The 24,292-nt window shown below is 39.4% G+C and overlaps 1 protein-coding gene across 2 annotated transcripts in view; it reads left to right on the forward strand.

Moving 5' to 3' along the window:
* Positions 1-24,292, forward strand: part of Inv (invected homeodomain) — an 88,175-nt gene that overhangs the window by 21,224 nt on the left and 42,659 nt on the right. For both annotated transcript variants that reach the window (XM_073081613.1, XM_073081614.1), the window contains exons 2-3: positions 184-1,156; positions 1,882-1,959. In XM_073081613.1, coding sequence (XP_072937714.1) covers positions 199-1,156; positions 1,882-1,959 — 1,036 coding nt within the window. In that variant the 5' untranslated portion in view covers positions 184-198. The remainder of the gene's footprint in view (positions 1-183; positions 1,157-1,881; positions 1,960-24,292) is intronic.

The following is a 24,292-nucleotide window of genomic DNA, read 5'->3' on the forward strand; positions in this document are numbered from 1 at the left end:
AAATTATGCTCATAGGTAGTTATACCTAACGGATATACATAACTGATAATATAACTGACATAGGTATGTCAGTTATATTATAAGTCCTCCTTCAGTAGGTATTGAAGGAGATCAAATCTAAAAATAATGTAAAATGACTTAACTAGTATTAAAAATTAACTAACTAAACCTTTCTCCCACCAGATGGCGTAACAAAAAATGGCGGCGGTATCCACGACCGTTCACCTCCAGGATCGCATCAAGGTCCAAGACCACAGCGATGAGGAGCAGGAACCGTACTCCCCCAGAGACACCACCACACCCGACTACCCAGAGGAGAAGGAGCGCCCTCTCCACTCCTTCTCCATCCACAACGTGCTGAAAAAAGAGAGAGAGACCAGCCCTGATAATGTCTTCTCCACCGAGAAGTTGCTGCAAAGCACGCCGAATTTCGATGACAGTCAAGCTTCGCGGAACTCAGAAAGTGTCTCGCCTAGACTTGAAGATGATCACGATAGAGCAGACATCAGTGTCGACGACTCTTGCTGTAGCGACGACACTGTCCTATCCGTGGGGAACGAAGCACCAGTTTACGACAAACCGAACCAAGACCCACAGCTCACATCCTTCAAACACATACAAACTCACCTGAACGCGATATCCCAGCTAAGTCAGAACCTAAACATGAACCAGCCCTTGCTGCTACGCCCTAACCCAATCGCACCGAACCCTCTAATGTTTCTAAACCAGCCCTTGTTATTCCAAAATCCCTTGATGAGCCAAGTGGACTTAAAGATGAACGTCCCGAGGGCAATGCCTCAAATGGTGAACCCGCAATACAGCGTGAATTTTGGATTACGAAAGGAGAGAACGGATGAAAACAGACGAAATTACTCTCCAAAGTCACCAGAAAACGAGTCAGAGAGAGATTTCATTAATCAAAGCTTGAAGTTTAGTATCGATAACATTTTGAAGGCTGATTTTGGGAGGAGGATAACAGATCCGTTGACGAAACGGAAATCGTTGAAGGCGAGGCAGTTGGAGGTGAAGCCGGTCAAGGAGGTGCCTGTGCCTCCGAAGCCGGAGGAGGCGAGGGTCCCGGAGCTGAAGGGGGATAAGGGAGCGATTGACCTGTCGAAGGCGGAGGATAGTAATAGCAGCCAGGGGACAGCGCAGGGTAGGTTTTATTTATTTTTATGTTATGAAACAGTTCATTTTGGTTGATCACCTTGTGTGAATCTAATCTGACTGGCCTCCCATTGGCTGATAACCGGCGTGGCAAAGCGGTCGATATACTGGTCAGGCGCAAAGAGTTCCGGGTTCAATCCCTGGTCAAACAGACATTTTAATGAATTTAGATATTTGTAGGTCTAGGCGTTTGTGTCTGAATGTCTTTGTGTGCTTATAACAGTCACGACACGTAATACTACGTAGAAAGTGTTATTTATTTCCACCTGATGGTAAGTTGCTATTGGCGGACATCTGCAATTAGTTCCGGTTAAGATTAGATTCCTGTTTGACTTTATAATGTAAGAGTAGCAGCCCACCTGATGGTAAATGGCTACTGCCGCGCATGGACATCTGTGATCTACCCCAAATAAGATTAGATTATACCTGAGGTCGGCCACAGATGCGCCGCTACCCCTGAGTACTAAGCTGGAACACCTCGGACAACTATGTCTCTCTGACTCCTTCAAACCAGATCACTACTAAAACAGCAGCGTTTAACACTGCGGCACCACCGCCACACATTTCTGTTATAACAGAAATGTGTGGCGGTGGTGCCGCCGGAGTCGAACCACCGAGGGTTCTACCTTCAACATATAGGTATTTCATGTATAGTTTAGTATTTAAAGTGCTTAAAAACTAAACAAAGTAGTATATAAACGTGAAATGTCCCAGGTTCGACCAGCGGCGATGGACCGATGGTGTGGCCGGCGTGGGTCTACTGCACGAGGTACAGCGATCGACCGAGTTCCGGTGAGCGAGTTTTATATTTTCAAAAAAAAAATCAAAAAAATATTCAACTTTAGGCTTAAAGTCTTATGAATGTTTTTTTCAGCTGTTGCCTATATTGATCATAGATTTTGAAACCTTTTACTTTACTTACTTTCAGATTTTACATATAGGTATTTTTGACTTAATGAAATTTAGCTTATATTCAATGAATATCTAACATTCCTTATTAATAATCAAATTATCCAATGTTTAGTCTACCGAAGATCAAAATTTAACCATTTCTATTTAGGTACTAGAGATGGTTAAATTCCAATCTTAGATAGGTAAAATATGTATAGATTACAAATAATAGGAGATTTGGGTATTCGAGGCCCGTTACTAATAATAAATCTTAGTTAGATAGGTTGATTTTTAATAAAAGGCGTTAAAATTTTCTTTTAACTTAAGCTGTTTCTAATAAGTGGATATTTTATTCTAATTAACGGTATATCATAGATTTTACAACAAAATATATTTTTTGAAATCTCAATACTTAGCAAATAAACATTAAATAATATTAAATCAATTGAAATTACGTTTTATTTAAAAAAATATTGCATTTAAATGAAAAAAATACCAACAATATTTTTCACTTCACCTAGCACAGATTAATACAAATTTTCAACATTACCTAACCGGAAATCGAACCCAAGACCATTTCTATACAGTCACACACACCCCTAAAACCACCCATAACAGAATTAGTCAGTCCATTATCACTGAATCTCAAAACAAACTAATGTTATTAAACAAGATAAACCGTAATAGGATTAGTAGGGGTTGGTTCAACCCCAAAGAGGGTGTAACAGTTATTTACTCTTTTTATTGCGTTGGCAAATGGCGGTGGTTGATAAAAGTTCCGTTTCGTGGAAATTATTTTCAAAATATAAGAAGATATGAGTTTTTTCAGGAAAAATGCAATAAAAATTACGGTTTTTTTAATATCGTTCAAAACTGGGAGAGCTAGTATGGTTTAATCAGTAAGGTACCACCGTCACACCAATTCTAGTTCAGTTCTACGTTTCGGTGAAAGTGTGGGTGGCTAACTTACATATCTATCTTATAGTTATCTTACGGAGTTTTTTTTTTTTTATAATATAGGAGTAGCAGACGAGCATGCAGTCCACCTGATGGTAAGTGGCTACTGCCGCACATGGACATTGGTAATCAATCCCAGATAAGATTAGATATTCCTACCTGAGGTCGGCCACAGATGTGCCACTACCCCTGAGGACTAAGCTGGAACGCCTCGGAAAAGTCTGTCTCCCTTACCACACCCTTCAAACCGGAACACAGCAGCGCCTAACACTGCTGTTATAACAGAAATAGGTGTGGCGTTGGTGCCGCCGGAGTCGAACCAGAAAGGGTTCTACCACCTTCAAAGTTTCTTGCGCCGCTTTTTACCCGACTGCCAAGGAAGGGTTATGTTTTTCGCGCGTATCTTGTATGTTTGTCTTTCTTTATTTGATCCGATCTAACAAACGGCTGGATGAATTTCAACAGTTAAAGTGTCATTATATTTGTCTCAATGACCCGAGTGTCCTTAGATAGGTGTTAGTAAAAAAAATCAAAATGGCGGATATTTGGCGCGAAATAGTAACACATTTAAAAAAATAAGTTAACCGAACCTATCGAGTAGGGTATCAAATGGAAGGAAATTAAAGGGAGATTATAAAAATATATTTGTATATATATAAAACAGTAAGGTGACTGACTGATTGACTAACTAAATGACTTTTTCATTTTTCAGAAATCAACGTACAGCCTAAACCAAGGACCTTACAGTTCTGAAATTTTGCACACAGGTTCTCTATATAGCTTGAATAAGTACTAAGAAAGGCCTTTTGGAAATTCTACCCTTAAGAGGGTAAAAAAGGGGAAAATAGTTTTTTTGAAATCCTTAATTTTGAAGCAACTACTATAAAATTTTGTATTTGGCTTTCTGGATAGGAACAAGGACGCACTTATTTATCCCTCTCTGAAAAATCAACCCCGTAGAGGGTAAAATAAGGGTTAAAAGTTCATTTGAACAGTCGTCGATTTTGAAGCAAACACTATGACATTTTGTATCAGGCTTGTTGGATAAAAATAATGAAATGCTACCTCTAACGAGGTAAAATAATGACCGAAACTTTGATTTACTGAAGTTATATATTTTATAGATCGTAAATGGTGAATTTTGTCGCGAAATAGTAACACGTTTTAAAAAAGTTAACCAAATCTATCGAGTAGGGTGTCAAAATAAAGGAAATTAAGAAGAGATTACATATACATTATATAATATATCTTATATATAAAATTCTCGTGTTAGTTACCGTACTCCTCCGAAACGTACTTCACCGATTTTCAACAAATTTTATATACATATTCAGTAGGTCTGATAATCGGCCACAATCTATTTTTTTTTACACCTAAGTGATAAGGGTTGTTCATCCTTAACATTTTTTTATTTATATGGCAACACAACGTTTGCCGGGTCAGCTAGTACATATATACTCGTATATACACATCGAGATGACTGTCTGACTAAATGAGTGAGTTGCTGTGCCAGAGATCAACGCAAAGGGAAACCGCTGAACTTAAGCGTGCTGGAATTTTACACATAGGTTCTTTACATAGCGTAAATGAACACTACGAGGATAAAATAGGATAATATTGTTTGAACATCTTTTGTTTTTGAAGCAGACACCTACGATGAAACTTTGTATTTGGCGTTCTGGATAAAAATAATGAAATGCCTTTTTCACTGCGTTTGGAAATTCTACTTCAGCCTTTTTGGTGCAGTCGGGTTTTTGATTTTTTAAATTAATTACTTGTTCTCCATAGCGAAACACCTTCCGAAGCGGTGGTAGTTTGTTGACTATCAAAAAGTGTTATATCAATTTTGAATAAATGAGATTTGAGTTGATTTGATTGATTTGATATGATCTACCAGGCGACCAGAGTCCTTAGGAGTAGGAACGTGGAACCTTTGTTAGATAGGACTCACATTCTATCTGGGGTTGATTATAGATGTCCATACGGCAGTGACAGTGACAGGTGGACAGCATATTTAATCGCCGCACACTCACAGCGTTACACTAAATCTATGTATTGGGTGCTATGCACACACACAAACACGAATACCCAAACACCCAGACCCAGCACATACATCTAAATTAATTATACAAATATCTGCCTGTCCTGGAATCGAACTCACAACCCTTAACGGGTTACCAGGAAAACAAACTACCCTGTTTATTAATAAAATTCACTCAACCGCGATATCTCGGAATCATCCCCCATAAAATAAAATCATCCCTTCACAGAGTTCACGCCCCTCTTATCTGTTGTACGCACCCTGTTCTTATCAAATTTACCCCTACATAACCACAGGGGTGATCCATTTTTATTTTGCGGAAAATAAGTACAGTTAATAATTATTATTTGATATACTCCCTTATTGGAGGGGTGAAAATTGTTTCTTATAATGTCGAAGTAGCAAACAGTGCATGCTGATAAGCGGCTATTGCCCGTAATCTGTAATCAACCCCAGGATTAGATTCCTACCTGAGGTCGGCCACAGATGCGCCGTTACCCCCGAGGACTAAGCTGGTACGCCTCGGAAATATGTCTCCCTTACTTCAAACCAGAACACAGCAGCGCTTAACACTGATGTTATAACAGAAATAGGTGTGGCGGTGGTGCCGCCTGAGTCGAACCACAAAGGGTTCTACCACCTTTATTACAGACTAGCTGACCCGGCAAACTTTGTACCGCTTCAAAATCTATTTACCAAATATATTTTGATATGTAGCTTTCGAATGGTGAAAGAATTTTTAATATCGGTTCAGTAGTTTTGGAGCCTATTCATTACAATCAAACAAACAAACAAAGTTTTCCTCTTTATAATATTAGTATAGATGACAGATCCCAGTTGTCCATGGGCGGCAGTAGCCACTTACCATCAGGTGGACTGCATGCTCGTCTGCTAGTCCTTTATTATACAAAAGTTTTGCAGGTTTCCTCACGATATTTTCCTGCACAGTTAAAGCAGCGATACTTAATTTCTAATACGCACATACCTTTGGAAAAGTAGAAGTAAGCCTGGGATTTGAACCACTACTTCCAACACATATACAGGGTGTCCCGTAAGTACCACGACAAACTTGGGGAGAACATAGGTGAGGGTCTGACCTCTCTAGGAAAAAAAAATTACCTTAGTAAAAGTGTCACCGTTTTTGCACTATCAATTGTTTTAGATTTTTTGAGAAATTCAGCCCTCTTCATCTTCTTTCGTTAACTGCGTGTACACATTTTGTGATGAAGTGTTTATTTTTTCTGGTAAATACTATCAGATAGTTGGTCTATCATATTGAAATGTAAAATGGTTAAAAGATGTAAAGGAACCATGAAAAAAATAGGAATATTTTTAGATTTTAATTTTTTTACTATTTTTCCCTCAACTTTGACTCGTCGCGGTGAAAAAAAAATGTACTGGATTATAAGTGTACATTGCGCAAAAAAATATGTCCAGTTAATAGAAATTTCAAAAAGGTACCACACTTACTATTTAAAGTTGAAGAAAAAAAGTTAAGGCCGTTTTTGCATGAAAGGGACTGAAACCAACTAAAACGTAATGATCGAGTTTTTATTTAAATTACGGTTTCTACCGACTCACAACGTGTCTGGCAGTACTAAATCACATTATTACCTAGTTCCACACTTAAAAATATCATTCTTCATTTGTAAAAAATCAATTTAGTAACTAACTAGCAAACAAAGTAATACAATTTATTAAGTCAATTTTTACCTACTTTGAACTGTCGTTTCGAAGTAAAACTTCGTACATGTATGTAATTTGAATGACAATACACTAATTTGACATCATGGAACAGATCTGATGATGGAGCCAGCATGAGCTTGGTTCATTTCTTAGTAAATCCCTCGAGTTTGGGCTAAATTGGTAAGAGATCTACCATCCATATCCTGGCTCCATCATCAGATCTGTTCCAAGATGTCAAATTATGGTATTGTCATTTAAATTACATACATGTACGAAGTTTCACTTCGAAACGACAATTCAAAGTAGGTTAAATTTGACTTAATAAATTGTATTACTTTGTTTGCTAGTTAGTTACTAAATTGTTTTTTTACAAATGAAGAATGATATTTTTAAGTGTGGAACTAGGTAATAATGTGATTTAGTACTGCCTGACACGTTGTGAGTCGGTAGAAACCGTAATTTAAATAAAAACTCGATCATTACGTTTTAGTTGGTTTCAGTTCCTTTCATGCAAAAACGGCCTTCGCTTTTTTTCTTCAACATTTAATAGTAAGTGTGGTTCCTTTTTGAAATCTCTATTAACTGGACATATTTTTTTGCGCAATGTACACTTATAGTCCAGTACATTTTTTTTTCACCGCGACGAGTCAAAGTTGAGGGAAAAATAGTAAAAAAAAAAAAACCAAAAATATCCCTATTTTTTTCATGGTTCCTTTACAGTTTTTAACCAATTTACATTTCAATATGATAGACCAACTATCTGATAGTATTTAACAGAAAAAATAAACACTGCATCACCAAATTTGTACACGCAGATAACGAAAGAAGATGAAGAGGGCTGAATTTCTCAAAAAATTTAAAACAATTGATAGTGCAAAAACGGTGACACTTTTATTAAGGTAATTTTTTTTTTCCAGAGAGGTCAGACCCTCACCTATGTTCTCCCCAAGTTTGTCGTGGTACTTACGGGACACCCTGTATATGCAGTGCTGTAATAACCATAGATAAGTATAGATACCTCACCGCCTTGTAATTGAAGGAAGCCATTAAATGGCTTAAACGGCTGACAATTCTGTCAGCCATTTAATGGCTGTCATGGTGTAATTTACGCGGAACAATGCCGATATGCGCAGTTATGTGGTGTAAAAACGAAATCGATGAAAAAGTGCGGAGAAATATCGTTTCATTCGTAAATGATCTCAAAACTACATTTTTTAAATATTTTTCAAGATGACAGTGTCAATTTCAATCGTCAAAACTGGTTATCTTTTCTTGTTAGGAGTGAGTAATATTTAATAATCTATGGTAGTAACGCAGAAATAGGTGTGACGGTGGTGCCGCCGGAGTCTTTACAATACTATGTTTAAGTAACACAATTCAATACCCAAAGCAATCAAATTAGGGATCATTAGGCATGTAGCTGAGTTGATAAACATTTATGCGAAACCCTCGAGGGGTAAGGTCCATAAAAATTGTGTTTTAGGGATGTGCTCAGGATATCGATAGATACAACTGATTGTTAATCGATAAATCGTCGTCATCGATACTGTCCTACTGTTGGGTACGATTGCGCGGTGGGATATCGATTCTATTCTAAATAACATCATCATCATCAACCCATTACTGCCCACTGCTGGGCACGAGTCTCCTCTCAGAATGAGAAGGATTAGGCCATAGTCCACCGCGCTGTCCAAGTGCGAATTGGTAGACTTCACATAAATTTTAAAACATTTTTTTTAGATTTCTCATAACCATTGTTTTAGCTTTCGGGCGCACAGATTTCCTCACAATATTTTAATTTACCGTTAGTAAGTGATCATTAATTTCTATGTAACTTCTTCTACAAAAATGGTGCAAAAAAAACTCTCCTTCAAAGCCGGCGATGCATTGGCAACTCCTCTGGTGTTGCAAATGTCCATAGGCGACGTTGACTACTTTCTAACAGGCAGCACGTCTGCTTTATCGACAGGCTCAAATATAAAATATAATATAAAAATCCCGTTTTCAATGTCTTATACTATTTCTCGTAAAAACAAAAAAGGACAATAAAACCACGAAGCCATAAGCGCATCGAAATTCAAAGAAATAAACAATATCAAGATCCATTAAGAATACCGGAGAGCTTCAAACGGGAATCGAACTGGCTAATTGAATGCTCGAGATACAGCAATTACTTGCTAAACTAATTATCGGCTGTGCGAGATACTCCCATGCAATTATTATGATGGGTGGCCACCCATTATAGGTCTTGGGTATTGGAGATAAGGTTCATATTTGTGAAAATGGGAATTAAGTTCGATTCACACTAGTCATTTTATATTTTGACGGTTTTTGTAATTTTGTGTGAATTTGATTTTTGATTTTTAGGTTAAAAGTTTGATAATGAATTTAAGTCATATTAATACAATTTGAAGGTTATACACCTAATATAGGAGTAGCAGACGAGCATGCAGTCCAGCTGATGGTAAGTCGCTACTGCCGCACATGGACATCTGTAATTAACCCAAGATAAATTCGACTTTTCCACCTGAGGTCGGCCACAAATGCGCCGCTACCCCTGCGGACTAAGCTGGTACGCCTCGAAAAGGTATGTCTCTCTTACCACACCCTTCAAACCGGAACACAGCAGCGCCTAACACTGCTGTTATTAGGTAGAAATAGGTGTGGCGGAGGTGCCGCCGGAGTCGAACCACAAAGGGTTCTACCACCTTCAATCTTCAAAAGGGTTCTTCATCTGTATTGTAATAGTGCGATAGTAGTGTCACCTAGCTGTGTTTTAGCGAAACATTGCAACCAAACTTATTCTGAAACCACCTTTATTTATGCAAATCAGCGGCGCATATTTCAAAGCGGCCATATCGCTCGATTATTGCATGTAATCATTCTATTACTACAATATTATCTATCTATTTTTAGTTCTTAGCATTACTATACTGACTGTGGGGTATTCCAACATAGGTACATAGCATATTGTGTGCAAGAAAAGGCAGTTAATTTTTTTAATTCGCAAATAATGTTTGAATGTGGTAGAACCATTTGTGGTTCGACTCCGGCAGCACCACCGCCACACCTATTTCTACCTAATAACAGCAGTGTTTGGCGCTGCTGTGTTCCGTTTTGAAGGGTGTGGTAAGCGAGACGTACTTTTCCCAGGCAAGACGTCCCACTTGAGGTCGGCCACAAATACTCCGCCCTACAGGAATAAGCTGGAATGTCTCGGAATAGTATGTCTGTCTTAACAATAGGTGTGGCGGTGGTTTCAGGTTCGTAAAATTTAGAAGGTTCTACCTTTATAGGTGGACGGCATGCTTGTTTGGTACTTCAATCATCATCAACCCATTACTGTCCCACTGCTGGACACGGGTCTCCTCTCATAATGAGAAGGATTAGGCCGTAGTCCACCGCGCTGGACAAGTGCGTGGTAGACTTCACATACCTTTGAAAACTTTTTTCTTTAAGATTTCTCAGGTATGCAGGTTTCCTCACGATGGTTCCTTCACCGTTTAGCAAGTGATAATAATTTTCTAATACGCACATAATTTTGACAAATCAAAGGTACCTGGGATTTGAACCTCGGACTTCTCGAGGCCGTTTCTTAACCAGACTAACTATTACTGCTTACCTCTAATAAAAACCTATTTACTTATACATAGCTGCACAACCTCCCTATATGGTACATACATTTCATACGCACAATCATGCATCAAGCATGCATTGCACAGTCATCGTCATTCCCCCACCAGTTCAGCTGAGGTCAACGCTAAGTAGTTCTAATTAGAGACTAATTAGGGGAGCAAGTGTCGATCGGCTCATTGAACGCAGCGGGATGCCGGGAAGTGGAAAAACTGTGCTTTGAGCCATCGCGGGCGGCTTGCCTAGTTGGGTAACACCCATTCATGATGGTTCGTTTGTTTCCAGTGTCTCACGGCATTTGACGGGCTGTTAAATTTATAGGTAGTTTTTTTTTTGTGGTTAGGTATAATGAAAATTTTATGATGGTAAAACTTTTCGATGGTTCGATTGTGACAGCACTATTTCTGCGTTATAACAGCAGCGTTAAACTGTGTTTTTGATGTTTACAAACTTAGTCAACACCAAATAGTAGGTATAGAAGTCCTCTCTGAGGTTGCGTTTCCTCCCCTGAAGACTAAGGTATATGCTTTATGCAAATATCTTTCCATTACCACATTGTTTAAACTCTACTCCATCACCACCATGGGCATTGCTATTGCTGTGTCAAAGGGGGACTGAAAGCAGTAGAGTAGTTAAATTCGACGAAAAAAATGTCAGGTTGTCTCTAAAATATTTTCATTCGTATACTAAGAGGGTTAAATACTCCCTAACTCTACCTTATATATCCCATTATGCATGATTTTTTTTTATAATATAAGAGTAGCAGACGAGCATTCAGTCCACCTGATGGTAAGTGGCTACTGCCGTCCATGGACATCTGTAATCAACCCCAGATAGGATTAGATATTCCTACCTGAGGTCGGTCACAGATGCGCCGCTACCCCTGAGGACTAAGCTGGAACGCCTCGGAAAAGTCTGTCTCCCTTACCACACCCTTCAAACCAGAACACAGCAGCGCCTAACACTGCTGTTATTAGGTAGAAATAGTCGTGGCGGTGGTGCCGCCGGAGTCGAACCACAAAGGGTTCTACCACCTTCAAATGATACAAAACGTTAGGAAATACTCACTGTCCTATAATTGAATTAAGACAAATCCCACGACACCCATATGCTGAAATCCGTCGAGCAGTTTGTGCTGCAGCATGACAAAGAATGATACATACATACGTTCAAAAAACATTACCTACCACTCTCAGGTAAAAATACCGTCTTATCCTCAACAATGGGCACAGTTTCCGCAATGTCACCTATTGCGTTTCCACGAAGTTTTCACAGTACTCGTAAAGTCATTGGCCGGAGACACGGCCGATTGTTGATTGAGTGTACGCTAATGGTGGTTTTACCCGCGTGTTACGGCATTTTGAACCATTACTTCCTTCCTTTTGAAGGTAGAACCCGCTGTGGTTCCACTCCGTCAGCACCACACACACACACACACACACACACACACACACGGGCACGCACGCACGCACGCGCACACACACACACACACACACGCACGCAGGCACGCACGCACGCACGCACACACACACACACACACACACACACACACCTATTTCTCTTATAACAGCAGTGTTAAGCGCTACTGTGTTCTGGTTTGAAAGGTGTGGTATGGGAGATATACTTTTCCGAGGCGTTTCAGTGTCGTTCAGTGTAGTTCAGTTTCTGTGGCCGACCTCAGGTAGCAATCTGATCCTATCTGGGGTTGATTTCAGATGTACATACGTGGCAGTAGCTAAAAATCGTCGAAATATCGTCTTATCCTCAACAATGGGCACAGTTTCCGCAATGTCACCTACAGCGTTTCCACGAAGTTTCTACTCGTGAAGTCATTGGCCGGAGACACGGCCGATTGTTTATTGAGTGTACGCTAATGGTGGTTCTACCCGCGTTTAACGGCATTTAAAACCATTATTAGATTACCTTACTTCCTCTCTTCCTTTTGAAGGTAGTCTCTGTGGTTCCACTCCGGCGGCATCACTGCCGTATTTCTTTCTAATAACAGCAATGTTGTGTGATGTGTTCTGATTTAAAGGTTTGTGTTATAACAGCAGTGTTAAGCTGCTGTCTTCTGGTTTGAAGGGTGTGGTAAGGGAGACATACTTTTATGAGGCAGTCCAGCTTAGTTCTCATTGATAGCGGCGCATCTGTGGCCGATCTCAACTGGGAATCTGGTCTTGTCTAGGTTGATTGCAGATGTCTGCGGCAGTAGCTACTTAACCAACGTAGTGAAGAACCTATTCGCCTGAAAGTTAGAAAAATGTTATGAAAGGAGATCGAGTTCTACCAATTCGTACGTGGCCATTACTGTCCCACTGCTGGGCACAGGTCACCTTCCCAAAGAAAGACAAGATATTGTCAAATCTATCTTTGGTCCAAAGCTTTGGATAGATTGATTATGAAAAATGGTTGTTAGACGTCGAGCTTCTAGCCTATCTATCTGCTAACGGTTTTTTGTTCGATAACAATTATTGATTAAATCAATTTACGTACAGCTTTCTATACCGACACGTCCCATCCCTACGATAAATTCCCATCACTACTTTAGTGTCCCCACTTGGTATTCTACGCGTCGATGACACGCACTGAGGTGCATTGTTTTACATAACTTAGAGGGTGGGTGTACTCGTGAAACATATGTTATACATGCAACAGAAGGGCAGAATTTTCAGACGTGGGTAACACTCGATTGAAGGTGGTAGAACCCTCTGAGGTTCGACTCCGGCGGCACCGCTACACACCTATTTCTGTTATAACAGCAGTGTTAAGCGCTGTTGTGTTCTGGTTTGAGTGTGGTAAGGGAGACAGACTTTTCCGAGGCGTTCCAGCTTAGTCCTCAGGGGTAGTGACACATCTGTGGCCGATCTAGGGTAGTACCTAATATCTAATCCTATCTGGGGTTGATTACAGATGTCCACCGGCGGCAGTAGCCACTTACCATCAGCTGGACTGCATGCTCCTTAACTACTCTCACTCTACTCACTCTTATAAAAAAGCTTATTTTAAAAGTTTCAACGTGTAAAAATCTCTATCGATTTCGCGAAAATCTCAGACAGCGAATTCTGGAACCAATTTAAACGGTTGCGAAGCGAAAAATCGTTTGAGACGGCGCAAATGGCTCGGCATAATGTTCTAGGGATGTGTTATACTTTTATCGATAGTCGATATATCGATATTATATTATATTTTCTGGTTGAAATAGCAAATAATGCAGTCTGTAATCTTAGATGAGTAAAATACATAGATTGATCACTCCTAATAAGAAAGAGTAACCAGTTTTGAGAATTGAAATTGTTGCGTAAATAAAGTGTTGCCATGTCTCCGGTCTATAATGTCCCTGAAATGTTGGAAATAATCATTTATTTTTTACCTAAATTGCGTTGTATTAGTTATTTAAACGTTAATTTTCTGTAAATGTTTTTTATTTGTCAAGAATTCAAACAATAAATGATAAAATCATCCTTTTGTGGCTTCATTCAATTTCAAGGCGGTGAAGTATTTTACAAATCAAAGTCTGTAATAGTAAATGCTCATCTGTTACTCCTATATTATAAATAATTGGCCAAGTGCAAGTCGAAACCGCACCCTGAGGATTCCGTACCACCAAATTTTTTTTTTAAGTTCAGATATTTTTATTATAGCAGCCATTGAAGTACATACATTGTTAAAATTAGAACTGTCTACCTCTTACGGTTCAATAGATAAAGTGAAAAACGTTTCTTGTATATATTTTCAAGTTTTTTCAGTAATTGTTACAGCGGCCACCTTTATACATACTCTGTAAAAAAATCATGTGTCTATCTATTACGGTTCAGAAGATAGGGCCCTGTGACAGACGGACAGACAGCGAAGTCTTAGTAATAGGCTTCCGTTTTTACCGTTTTCCATTTGTTTTAAAAACAGAATTTCCTTTCTTCTATTCTTTTTTTCTTTCTAAATAGATCCATTTCCTTATCAAAGAAGCTGTGATTCTATCACTTAACAGGAATCATGTGCCATTAGCGCTAATGTCAAAAAATCTGTCAGTCGTAAACCTAATGAACAATGGGGAAACATTGTTTTTGCAACAACGCAACGATTAAACGGAAATCGTACTAGTTGTTAGATAAGGCCGTGTGGTTCACTGCGAATTGGTGAACTATATACTATAGAAATTACATATTTCTGCCTTATAATAGCAGTGTTAAGCGCTGCTGTGTTCTGGTTTGAAGTGTGGTAAGGGAGGCATAGTTTTACGAGGCGTTCCAGCTTTGTCCTGAGGGTTAGCGGTGCATTTGTGACCGACCTTAAATAGGAATTTAATCCTATCTGGGGTTGACTACAGATGTCCGTACAGCAGTAGCCACTTACCATCAGGTGGATCGCATGCTCGTCTGCTACTCTTATATTATTAAAAAAAAATGCATCCGATTGTTAGCGGCTATTGCCGTTTGTGGACATCTGCAATCAAACCCAGATAGGATTAGAATCTTACCTAAGGTCTAAGCTTGAGGACTAAGCTGAAACACCCTTCAAACAAGAACACAACAGCGCTTAACATTGCTATTATAACAGAAATAGGTGTGGCGGTGGTGCCGCTGGAGCCGAACCACAGAGGGTTCTTTTAACTTTATCTTTTGTGGTATGACAAGAGGTTAATACTGAAATGAAACTAGTGTTAGGTTAGCGTTACCAATAGGAATTTAAGTCATAAGTAATAGTAATTTTTTGAGGTGTGAAGTGAGCTCATATAGGATTGGGTATATTAGAAGCTAGTCTATGAGAAAAAATCAAACGTTATGCGTTGATTCAATAATAATAAGTGTAGTTTTGTATATATTATAGTCCGCGCCAATCTTCTAGTTCGCTCTGAAGTTGTTGCGAGCAGGTGTAGTCATATAATTTGCAATGCGACGCGAATCATCCTTATCCTTACTAATATTATAAATCCGAAAGTAACTCTGTCTGTCTGTCTGGTTGTCTCTTCTTCACGCCTAAACCACTGAACCGATTTTAATGAAATTTTATACAAAGATAGTCTGAGACCCGAGAAAGGACATAGGATAGTTTTTATCCCGGAAATCCCACGGGAACTAGGGATAGCGGTCTAAGATCGACTAATCGGAGGATAGATCTTTTGGACCCAAAACATCGATTATTTTAATCGATATTAGTAAGGATTGATTCGTAAACAATGCATTTGATCAAGTGATGATCTTTGGCAAAATTGAAGGTACGAATTTACAGTTTTATGTATGTAAGTATGTTATATTATTTTCTTTTAAACGCGGGCAAAGCCGCGGGCAAAAGCTCGTAAATAAATATAACCTGAACTATATATCGCTTGTAGAAATCTATATCTTAGCTGCCACTACCCAACCGCCCGACCACTGAACGTATGATTACGACAATATACTCAGAAGTGAGCAATGAGAACCTATCATTTTCCCACAGCCGCTATTAATTTCTCCCTTTGTTCACCATTATTACAGTTCTTGTGCGAGTCGTGTTCAATTAACACCTTAGATGGATCATTAACTACGTTATAATTCTAATTAGCGTTTTTGAAGCGGGGTTTTGTGAAAATTTATTTAAAAAATGAAAATTTACTAAAGCAAAAAGCTAAGGAGTTTAATTATAAATTTGTTAACTTTGCTTGGAGTGCTTGGGTCCGCTCTGCTTCGATTTGCTTCGATCTGCTTCAGTATGCTTCGGTTTGCTTCGCTCCGGAAGCAACATTGAGAGCATTAAGTTTAAGTTGCAACATGTTTCCACACGACTGTAACGACTATAATATTTTTATTACAACACAATCTTTATAACTTCTTAATTTTGACGTAACTTCTTACTTGTACATATTTGCAGTTACATTGTCATAAAATTAATTTCTTTTAAAAACACAATTATAGATTTTATCGATTTAAAAAATGTTCCATTTCATTTCTCTGTTGTTCTGCATTATTACAGTTCTTGTGTAAGTCTATTCAATTAACACCTAAGATGGATCATTGCGTTATAATTTTAAATAGCGTTTTTGAAGCGGGTTTTGGTGGATACCAAAGGATTTACATATACTGGGGTGGAAAGCCAAGGAGTGGGATTAGGAAATTGAAAGTCAACGCTTTGATCCGCTCCGCTTCGGTTTGCTTCGATCTGCTTCGGTATGCTTCGGTTTTCTTCCCCAAGTGGAAATACTAACACCATTAAGTTATAATGTCTCCAGACGAATGTGACGACAAAAAATATTTTTATTACAATATTCTACTTTTATAATTTCTTATCTTTTTTGTCATAAGCACATATTTTCAGTTACCATTTCATGAAATTAAATTATTTTAAAAACACAATCGCAGCTTTTATCAATTTTAAAAATAATTCATTTTAATTATTTTTACCATTATTACTGTTATTGTCCCGTTCGTTGCCAATTAAGACCTAAAGATGGATCATTAACTGCGTTATAATTTTAATTAGCGTTTTTAAAGCGAAGCGACGTTTTGAGACATTTTTATGGAAATTAACTTAAAGTATGTACGAGATAGGCACACGTGAACGAAGAACGGGGGAGTAAAGTTTTGGGCTTGGAAACAACGCTTCGATCCGCTCCACTTCGGTTTGCTTCATATTGCTTCTTGTGACTGAAACTTGGCCTTTCAATCGGTGATCGAGGTTTAAATCACAGACTCGTCTGATTTTTCATTATAATGTGCGTATTATTTAATTATTATTAGGGTCCTAATTACGTATTATTAATAACTACTTATTTATCAGTAAATTATTATTACTTGCTAAAAAACAATGTAAGGAAATCTACAATTTGAGTTGTTTTAGTTTTCAAAGGTGTGTGAAGTCTAACTACTGTCAACCAACAGCAGTGGCACTGTCATGTGTTGATAATAACAGATATAACAAAAAAATCATGCCTCGGATTCCAACCCCGAACCCCTAACACGACGCTATCAATATAAACAGTGTTCTTTAAATTCCGTACAATTCCACCCCCGTAACTAATGACTCGTAACATCCCTTATCTGAGAGTAACACTTGTCTCCCAATAAACACCCCCTCATTGTGTTGCCAATGAATTTAATGTAGAAGGGTAGGTTTGTATGACATCTGGTTTTAATAAAATAAGTTTTGTTTTGTTTTACATTATGTTATGAATAATTACTCTCAATCATGAATACTATGAAATTAATTATCACTTGCTTAAACGGTAAAGGAAAACATCGTGAGGAAACCTGCATACCTGAGAGATTTATAAAAAATCTCAAAGGTATGTGAAGTCTACCAATACGCACTTGGCCAGCGCGGTGGACTATGGCCTAATCCTTCTCATTCTGAGAGGAGACCCGTGCCCAGCAGTGGGACAGTAATGGGTTGATGATGATGATGATGATGAAATTCTGAAGGTGGTAGAACCCTTTGTGGTTCGACTCCGGCGGCACCACCGTAACACCTATTTCTGTTATAACAGCAGTGTTAGGCGCTGCTGTGTTCTGGTTTGAAGGGTGTGGTAAGAGACTTACTTTTTAGAGGTATTCCAGCTTAGTCTTCAGGGATAGCGGCGCATCTTTGGCCGACCTCAGGTAGGTATCTAATCTTATCTGATATTGATTACAGATGTCCATGGGCGGCAGTAGCCACTTACCATCAGGTGGACTGCATGCTCGTTTGCTACTTCTATATTATAAAAAAAAATTAAGTCAACCACCACCCACACCTTCCCACCGAAACACAGAACTGTTTCACGTTTAAGTGTGACGGTGGTATAGTCCGCGCCAAACTGCTAGTCCGCTCTGAAGTTGTTGCGAGCAGGTGTAGCCATACAATTTGCTATGGCGACGCGATTCATTTCTATATTCAGAGCGGACTAGCAGTTTGGCGCGGACTATACCTAAGTGGAACCATACAGTTCTAAAACGTTATCACAAACAACCAGCCCCCTATAGCTCAGTGATTAATGATACGGAATTCATTCTATCTAAACGTACTCGTAGTGAATTAATGAAGTGTGATTTTCATTTTCTTTCGTTGGGGTGTGGGTTTGGTGCTTGGGCAAATATGAGGTGGATTTTTTGGAATTGAATCAACACACCATATGCTGTTCACTTGATGGTAAGTGGTCAATGTGGTATGGACAAATAGGCGTCTGTTATGAATGTCTGGACATAAAAAAGTAGTATTCGTCGTTATTCGACTCCGGTACCACCACCACACCTACTTATTTCTAGTCATAACAGTCATTGCAATCAGTGGGACAGTAATGGATGACGGTATTTTAGGAGTAGCAGACGAGCAGTCCACATGAGGGTAAGTGGCTACCGTCGCCCATGGACATCTGTAATCAACCCCAGATAAGATCAGATTATAGATAGATAGATTCCTACCTGAAGTCAGCCACAAATACGCTACCTCTGAGGACTAAGCTGGAACGCCTCGGAAAAGTATGTCTCCCTTACCACACCCTTCAAACCAGAACACAGCAGCGATTAACACTGCTGTTATAACAGAAATAGGTGCGTCGGTGGTGCCGCTGGAGTCGAACCACAAAGGGTTCTACCACCTTCAAACCCTTCATCTTATGGAAAGGCTGAATTTCTAACTAGGCACAAGGCACTGTCACTCCTATAATATAAAAACTACGTAATATAAAAATGAAAGTAGTTAGTTGGTTATATATAAAGAAAGCTATATATACATGTTTATGTATGTATATTTATGTGTATAGTCCGCGCCAAACTGCTAGTCCGTTCCGAAGTTGTTGCGGGTATGTGCAGTCATACACTTTGCTATGGCGACGCGTTTCTTGTCTATATTCCGAGCGGACTAACAGTTTTACTATTTGTGTACGGACTATATGTATGTAAAAAACAAACCTACTCGTAATATTAATCTTAAATTAAAATTAACTTTATTTACGAGTAATTTAACACAACATAACACGTTAACTAACAGTTATATTTAACAACAGTATTACTAATTAATCAGATAATTATAACTTACAATAATTATACTGTCACCACGCCGTTGTTAGACGATCTTTAATTATCTCTAATTAAATAATGTAATGCTAATTATATATTGTTTTACGCAAATAATTATATAGGTACTGTTCTTATTTGATTCTCTAGCAAATTATACGTTGGAATGAGGTTTTTTGGTGAGCTAGGCGTGGTTTTTCTGGCTTGTTATATTAAAATTGTAGGAAACAAAAAAATGTATATTTATGTACGAATGTAAGAAGTCTTCTTTGTTGTAATTAATATTTTAAGCAGAAAACAATTTTTAAATGTGTGAACGAAAAAAAGACAAAACTGAATAAATACCTACAACAAAAACATTAGGTATGTGCTACCTACATACTCCGGTTGTGTTCCGTCGGAGATCCCGGAGTTCTCTAACAAGCGTTGAGGACGGCCACCGGGGGGGTTTTAGTGCGGTAAAAATCCCACATAGCCCGGCGTCGCTCACACGTCGTCGGGTACCTTTTGAAGGTTTTCCCCTCGTAAAAAAAAGGTATCCCACATGACCCGGCGTCGCTCACACAGAGTATGTATGTATGTATGTATGTCTAAAGGTGGCAGAACCCTTTGTGGTTCGACTTCAGCGGCACCACCGCCACACCTATTTCTACCTAATAACAGCAGTGTTAGGCGCTGCTGTGTTCCGGTTTGAAGGGTGTGGTAAGGGAGACAGACTTTTCCGAGGCGTTCCAGCTTAGTCCTCAGGGGTAGCGGCGCATCTGTGGCCGACCTCAGGTAGGAATATCTAATCCTATCTAGGATTGATTACAGATGTCCATGGGCGGCAATAGCCACTTACCATCAGGTGAATTGCATGCTCGTCTGCTACTCCTATAACATAAAAAAAAAGGTATCTGTACTTTGAGTACCTCGGAATCCGGTGGCACCGCTGCAACACTTATTTCTGTTATAACAGCAGTGTAGCGCTGCTGCGTTCTGGTTTGAAGGATGTGGCAAGGCAGACTTATTGTTCCACTTTTTAACCCCATAGGTGGCGTTGTTTTTGATGTGAAACATTTATAGCCGCACGTAAAACCGATTTCTGGCGTGGCGACGCATGCCGTGGCGACGTAACGCTATACGATGGTATATATATACAGTCTATATGCAGTAGTGTGTACGGTGTGGCGACGCGTCGCCATGCGCAATCGAATAAATAGTCATCGTTATCTGGAAAAAAATCGTAATATTTTATTTTATCATTATGACATATTTAGTTCCAATCACAATATGTTCTTTTCTGCATATTACTTTTACAAAATAATGTCGATGTTTCACATCTGCCAGGCGTCCCGTGACGGCTCACATTTTTTTTTGTTTTAAGACATCTTCGCGGGCCCTCTAGCAACTAATTAAAATGTAATAACAATTATGTTTGTGCCGTCTTGCTTCTCTTATTAGCAAATAACACCTAATGCGTTTCTGAGCATGACGTTAGCCAACCATCAGTCAAGCTTACTGTGTGTTACACCGATGTGTAACACACAGTCAGCTACAACAATTACACAACCTACGTATAACAAAACTGAATGTACTTCTATATTTAACTTTAATGCATTCAAATAGAAGATAGATTTTTTAGAAGGATGTAGAACCCTTTGTGGTTCAACTCCGACGGCACCACCGCCACACCTATTTCTACCTAATAACAGCAGTGTTAGGCGCTGCTGTGTTCCGGTTTGAAGAGTGTGGTAAGGGAGACAGACTTTTCCGGGGCGTTCCAGCTTAGTCCTCAGGGGTAGCGGCGCATCTGTGGCCGACCTCAGATAGGAATATCTAATCCTATCTGGGGTTGATTACAGATGTCCATAGGTGGCAGTAGCCACTTACCATCAGGTGGACTGTATGCTCGTCTGCTACTCCTATATTTAAAAAAAAATAGTAGTGATAGCCTAGTGGTTAAGAAACTCTGCCTCTTGATCGAAGGTCCGAGGTTCAAATCCCACGCACCTCTGATTTTCAGTTAGGTGCATATTAGAAATTAATTATCATTTGCTTAAACCGTGAAGGAAAAACATCGTGACAAAACTCGCGTACCTGAGAAATATAAAAAAAATCGTGAAGTCCAAAGGTATGTGAAGTCTGCCAATTCGCACTTGGCCAGCGCGGTGGACTATGGCCTAATCCTACTCTTCATTATATGCGCACTGAAGGTCAAATCTTGCAACTGAAAAAAAAATTAAAGCTTAATGAATTATTTTGAATATTTAATGCTTATTTCACAATATCCATTTATAGTCTCAAATAGATAAAACTAAATGACTAATAAGTTCTTAGGAATTTTAACTGTAAAGCATAGATTAGTAAAGATTACTCGCTGCTAAAAAGAAAATGTAACCTTTTGACAATTGTCACTGTCATCTATTTTCGTGTTTAAAAAATATTAAAAAATGTAATTTTTAGATCATTTACGAATAAAACGATATTTCTTCGCACATTTTCTTCGTGTTCGTGCTGTTTTTGCACCACTTAACTGCACATATCGGCATTGCGCCGCGTAAATTACACCGTCGCAGTCGGAGTCGTAATGGGCAAACAGTCAGCCATTTTACGTATGTGTCAGCCATTTAATGGCTTCCTTCAATTACAAGGTGGTGAGATATCTATACCTATCTATGTGTAAAGCTGACAAATAATTTGTTAAAAAACTTTAGTCAGAAATTATAAACATTTCTTAATATTATGAGCGTTATGGTATTAGGAGCGCTATGGTGTTACAGAAAATTATCAGTGTAATTGTGATTTCTTAAAAGTGCGTTCGCTACGGTGTGAGAGGCGGCCCCTAATCGACTCTACTTCAGTTTCACTTATTGCTTGCAACAATGCCGAAGTTTAACTTAACGGGAATCTTGAGGAGCCCTACGGTGCCCTCATTTATCAAGAAGTACCTATGTATATACGGTGGTATAGAGGATTGTATGTTTATTTGTAAAAGGTCTTTTAAGAGCCGTTCTTGTAGAACTTTTTGGCCCACAGCGGGCGCAAAGAAGGACCTACATATAAACGTTGGTATATAGGATTGAATGTTTGGCAAGAGCCCTTTAAGAGCCCTTTTTGTAGAACTTTTATGTCCCACTGCTGGGCAAGATTTTTTTAATTAGTGGAGAGAGAGATTTGCTCTCTCCAATCCAGGATATGATGTGTGGTAGGCCTCTTCATAGTTCGACTTCGGAGGTACAACCACTGTACCTATTTCTGCTTTATAACGAGAGTGTTAAGCGCTGCTGTATTCCGTTTTGAAGGGTGTGGTAAAGGAGACATGTTTATCCGAGGCATTTTAACTTAGTGCTTAGTGATAGTAACGCATCATTTGTATAATATAGGAGTAGCAGACGAGCATGCAGTCCACCTGATGGTAAGTGGCTACTGCCGCCCATTGACATCTGTAATCAACCCCAGATAAGATAAGATTCCTTCTTGAGGTCAGTCAGAAACCCGTCGCTACCCCTGAGGACTAAATTGGAACGCCTTGGGAAAGTATGTCTCCCCTACCTTCAAACACAACACAGCAGCGTTACACTGCTGTTATAACAGAAATAGTTGTGACGGTGGTGCCGCCGTCAAACCAGAGGGTTCTACCACATCTAAGCCTCTGCTTAATCTTATAAAACCCACAACAACGAACTTCCGCACCCCGTTCCTCGAGGGTGGTCCAAAATTGCCCCAAAGCTGTTAACTTTATGTTTTAATTGGTGAAATGGGCCCCGGCTGTAATTTTATTGTTTTACGGTTATATTGGACTGACAACCCGCTTTATCTCAAGTGTTATTTGATTGCCATACTTAAAGTTACGCTTAAATAATATATTAGGTACCTATATAGGTAGATACACCCATTCCGGTGTAAATGTTAAGCGCTGTTATGTTAAACGGTGAAGGAAAACATCGTGAGGAACCCTGCATACCTGAGATTTATATTAAAAAAAAAACTGAAAGGTATGTAAAGTCTACCAATACGCACTTGTCCAGCGCGGTGGACTATGACCTAATCCTTCTCGTTCTGAGAGGAGACCCGTGTTCAGCAGTGGGACAGTAATGGGTTGTTGATGATGATGATGATGATGTTAAGCGCTGTGTTCTGGTTTGAAGGGAGAATCATTTACACGTACCTACCTTTTTTTCTTTTCGAGGGGAAACCTTCAAAAGGTACCCGACGTTATGGGAGTGACGCCGGGTTATGTGGGATTTTTACCGCACTAAAACCCCCCCGGTGGCCGTCCTCAACACTTGTTGTAAAACTCCGGGATCTACGACGGAACACAACCGGAGTCCTCCGAGCGCGATGCTACGGTCGGGTTCTGCCCTGGGGGGAGCATTTTACGCTCCTCCCACACACCTGGTGTTTACGACGGCATGTGACCACACATACCGCAGTCCTTCCCAGGCTTGCTTACTGGACGGTTCGAGCTCCCACTCTTGCCGTCCGCAACCCCGGAAGCCCCCTTTTAGTCGCCTCTTACGACAGGCAGGGGATACCGTAGCCCTATTCTAGTCCCGGAACTACAGGGACAACAGGTACCTACGTAAGACAAGATTGCTTATAATATTGTATAGTGGTAGTGGTTGAAACGCAGTTGTGGGGTCCGAGGTTCAAATCCCCGGTATAATATACACCTCTGATTTTTAGGGTTCCGTACCCAAAGGGTAAAAACGGAACCCTATTACTAAGACTTCGCTGTCTGTCCGTCTGTTACAGGGCTATATCTCCGTAATACCGTAATAGATAGTCACCTGAAATTTTTACAGAGGATGCATAACGGTGGCCGCTATAACAACAAATACTAAAAATAAAATATAGTTTCATATTAATGGGGTTCTCCATTAGAAAAACCGGATTTTTTCGGCATTTTTCGATCTAACTGTTAAACCGTACTAGAAAGACGGTTGAATTTTTTGATTTGATTTGATTTATC

The sequence above is a fragment of the Epargyreus clarus genome, unplaced genomic scaffold, assembly GCF_041222505.1.
Source record: "Epargyreus clarus isolate Ecla_fem2 unplaced genomic scaffold, WU_Ecla_fem_2.2 ptg000016l, whole genome shotgun sequence".
NCBI classification, from domain to species: Eukaryota; Metazoa; Arthropoda; class Insecta; order Lepidoptera; family Hesperiidae; genus Epargyreus; species Epargyreus clarus.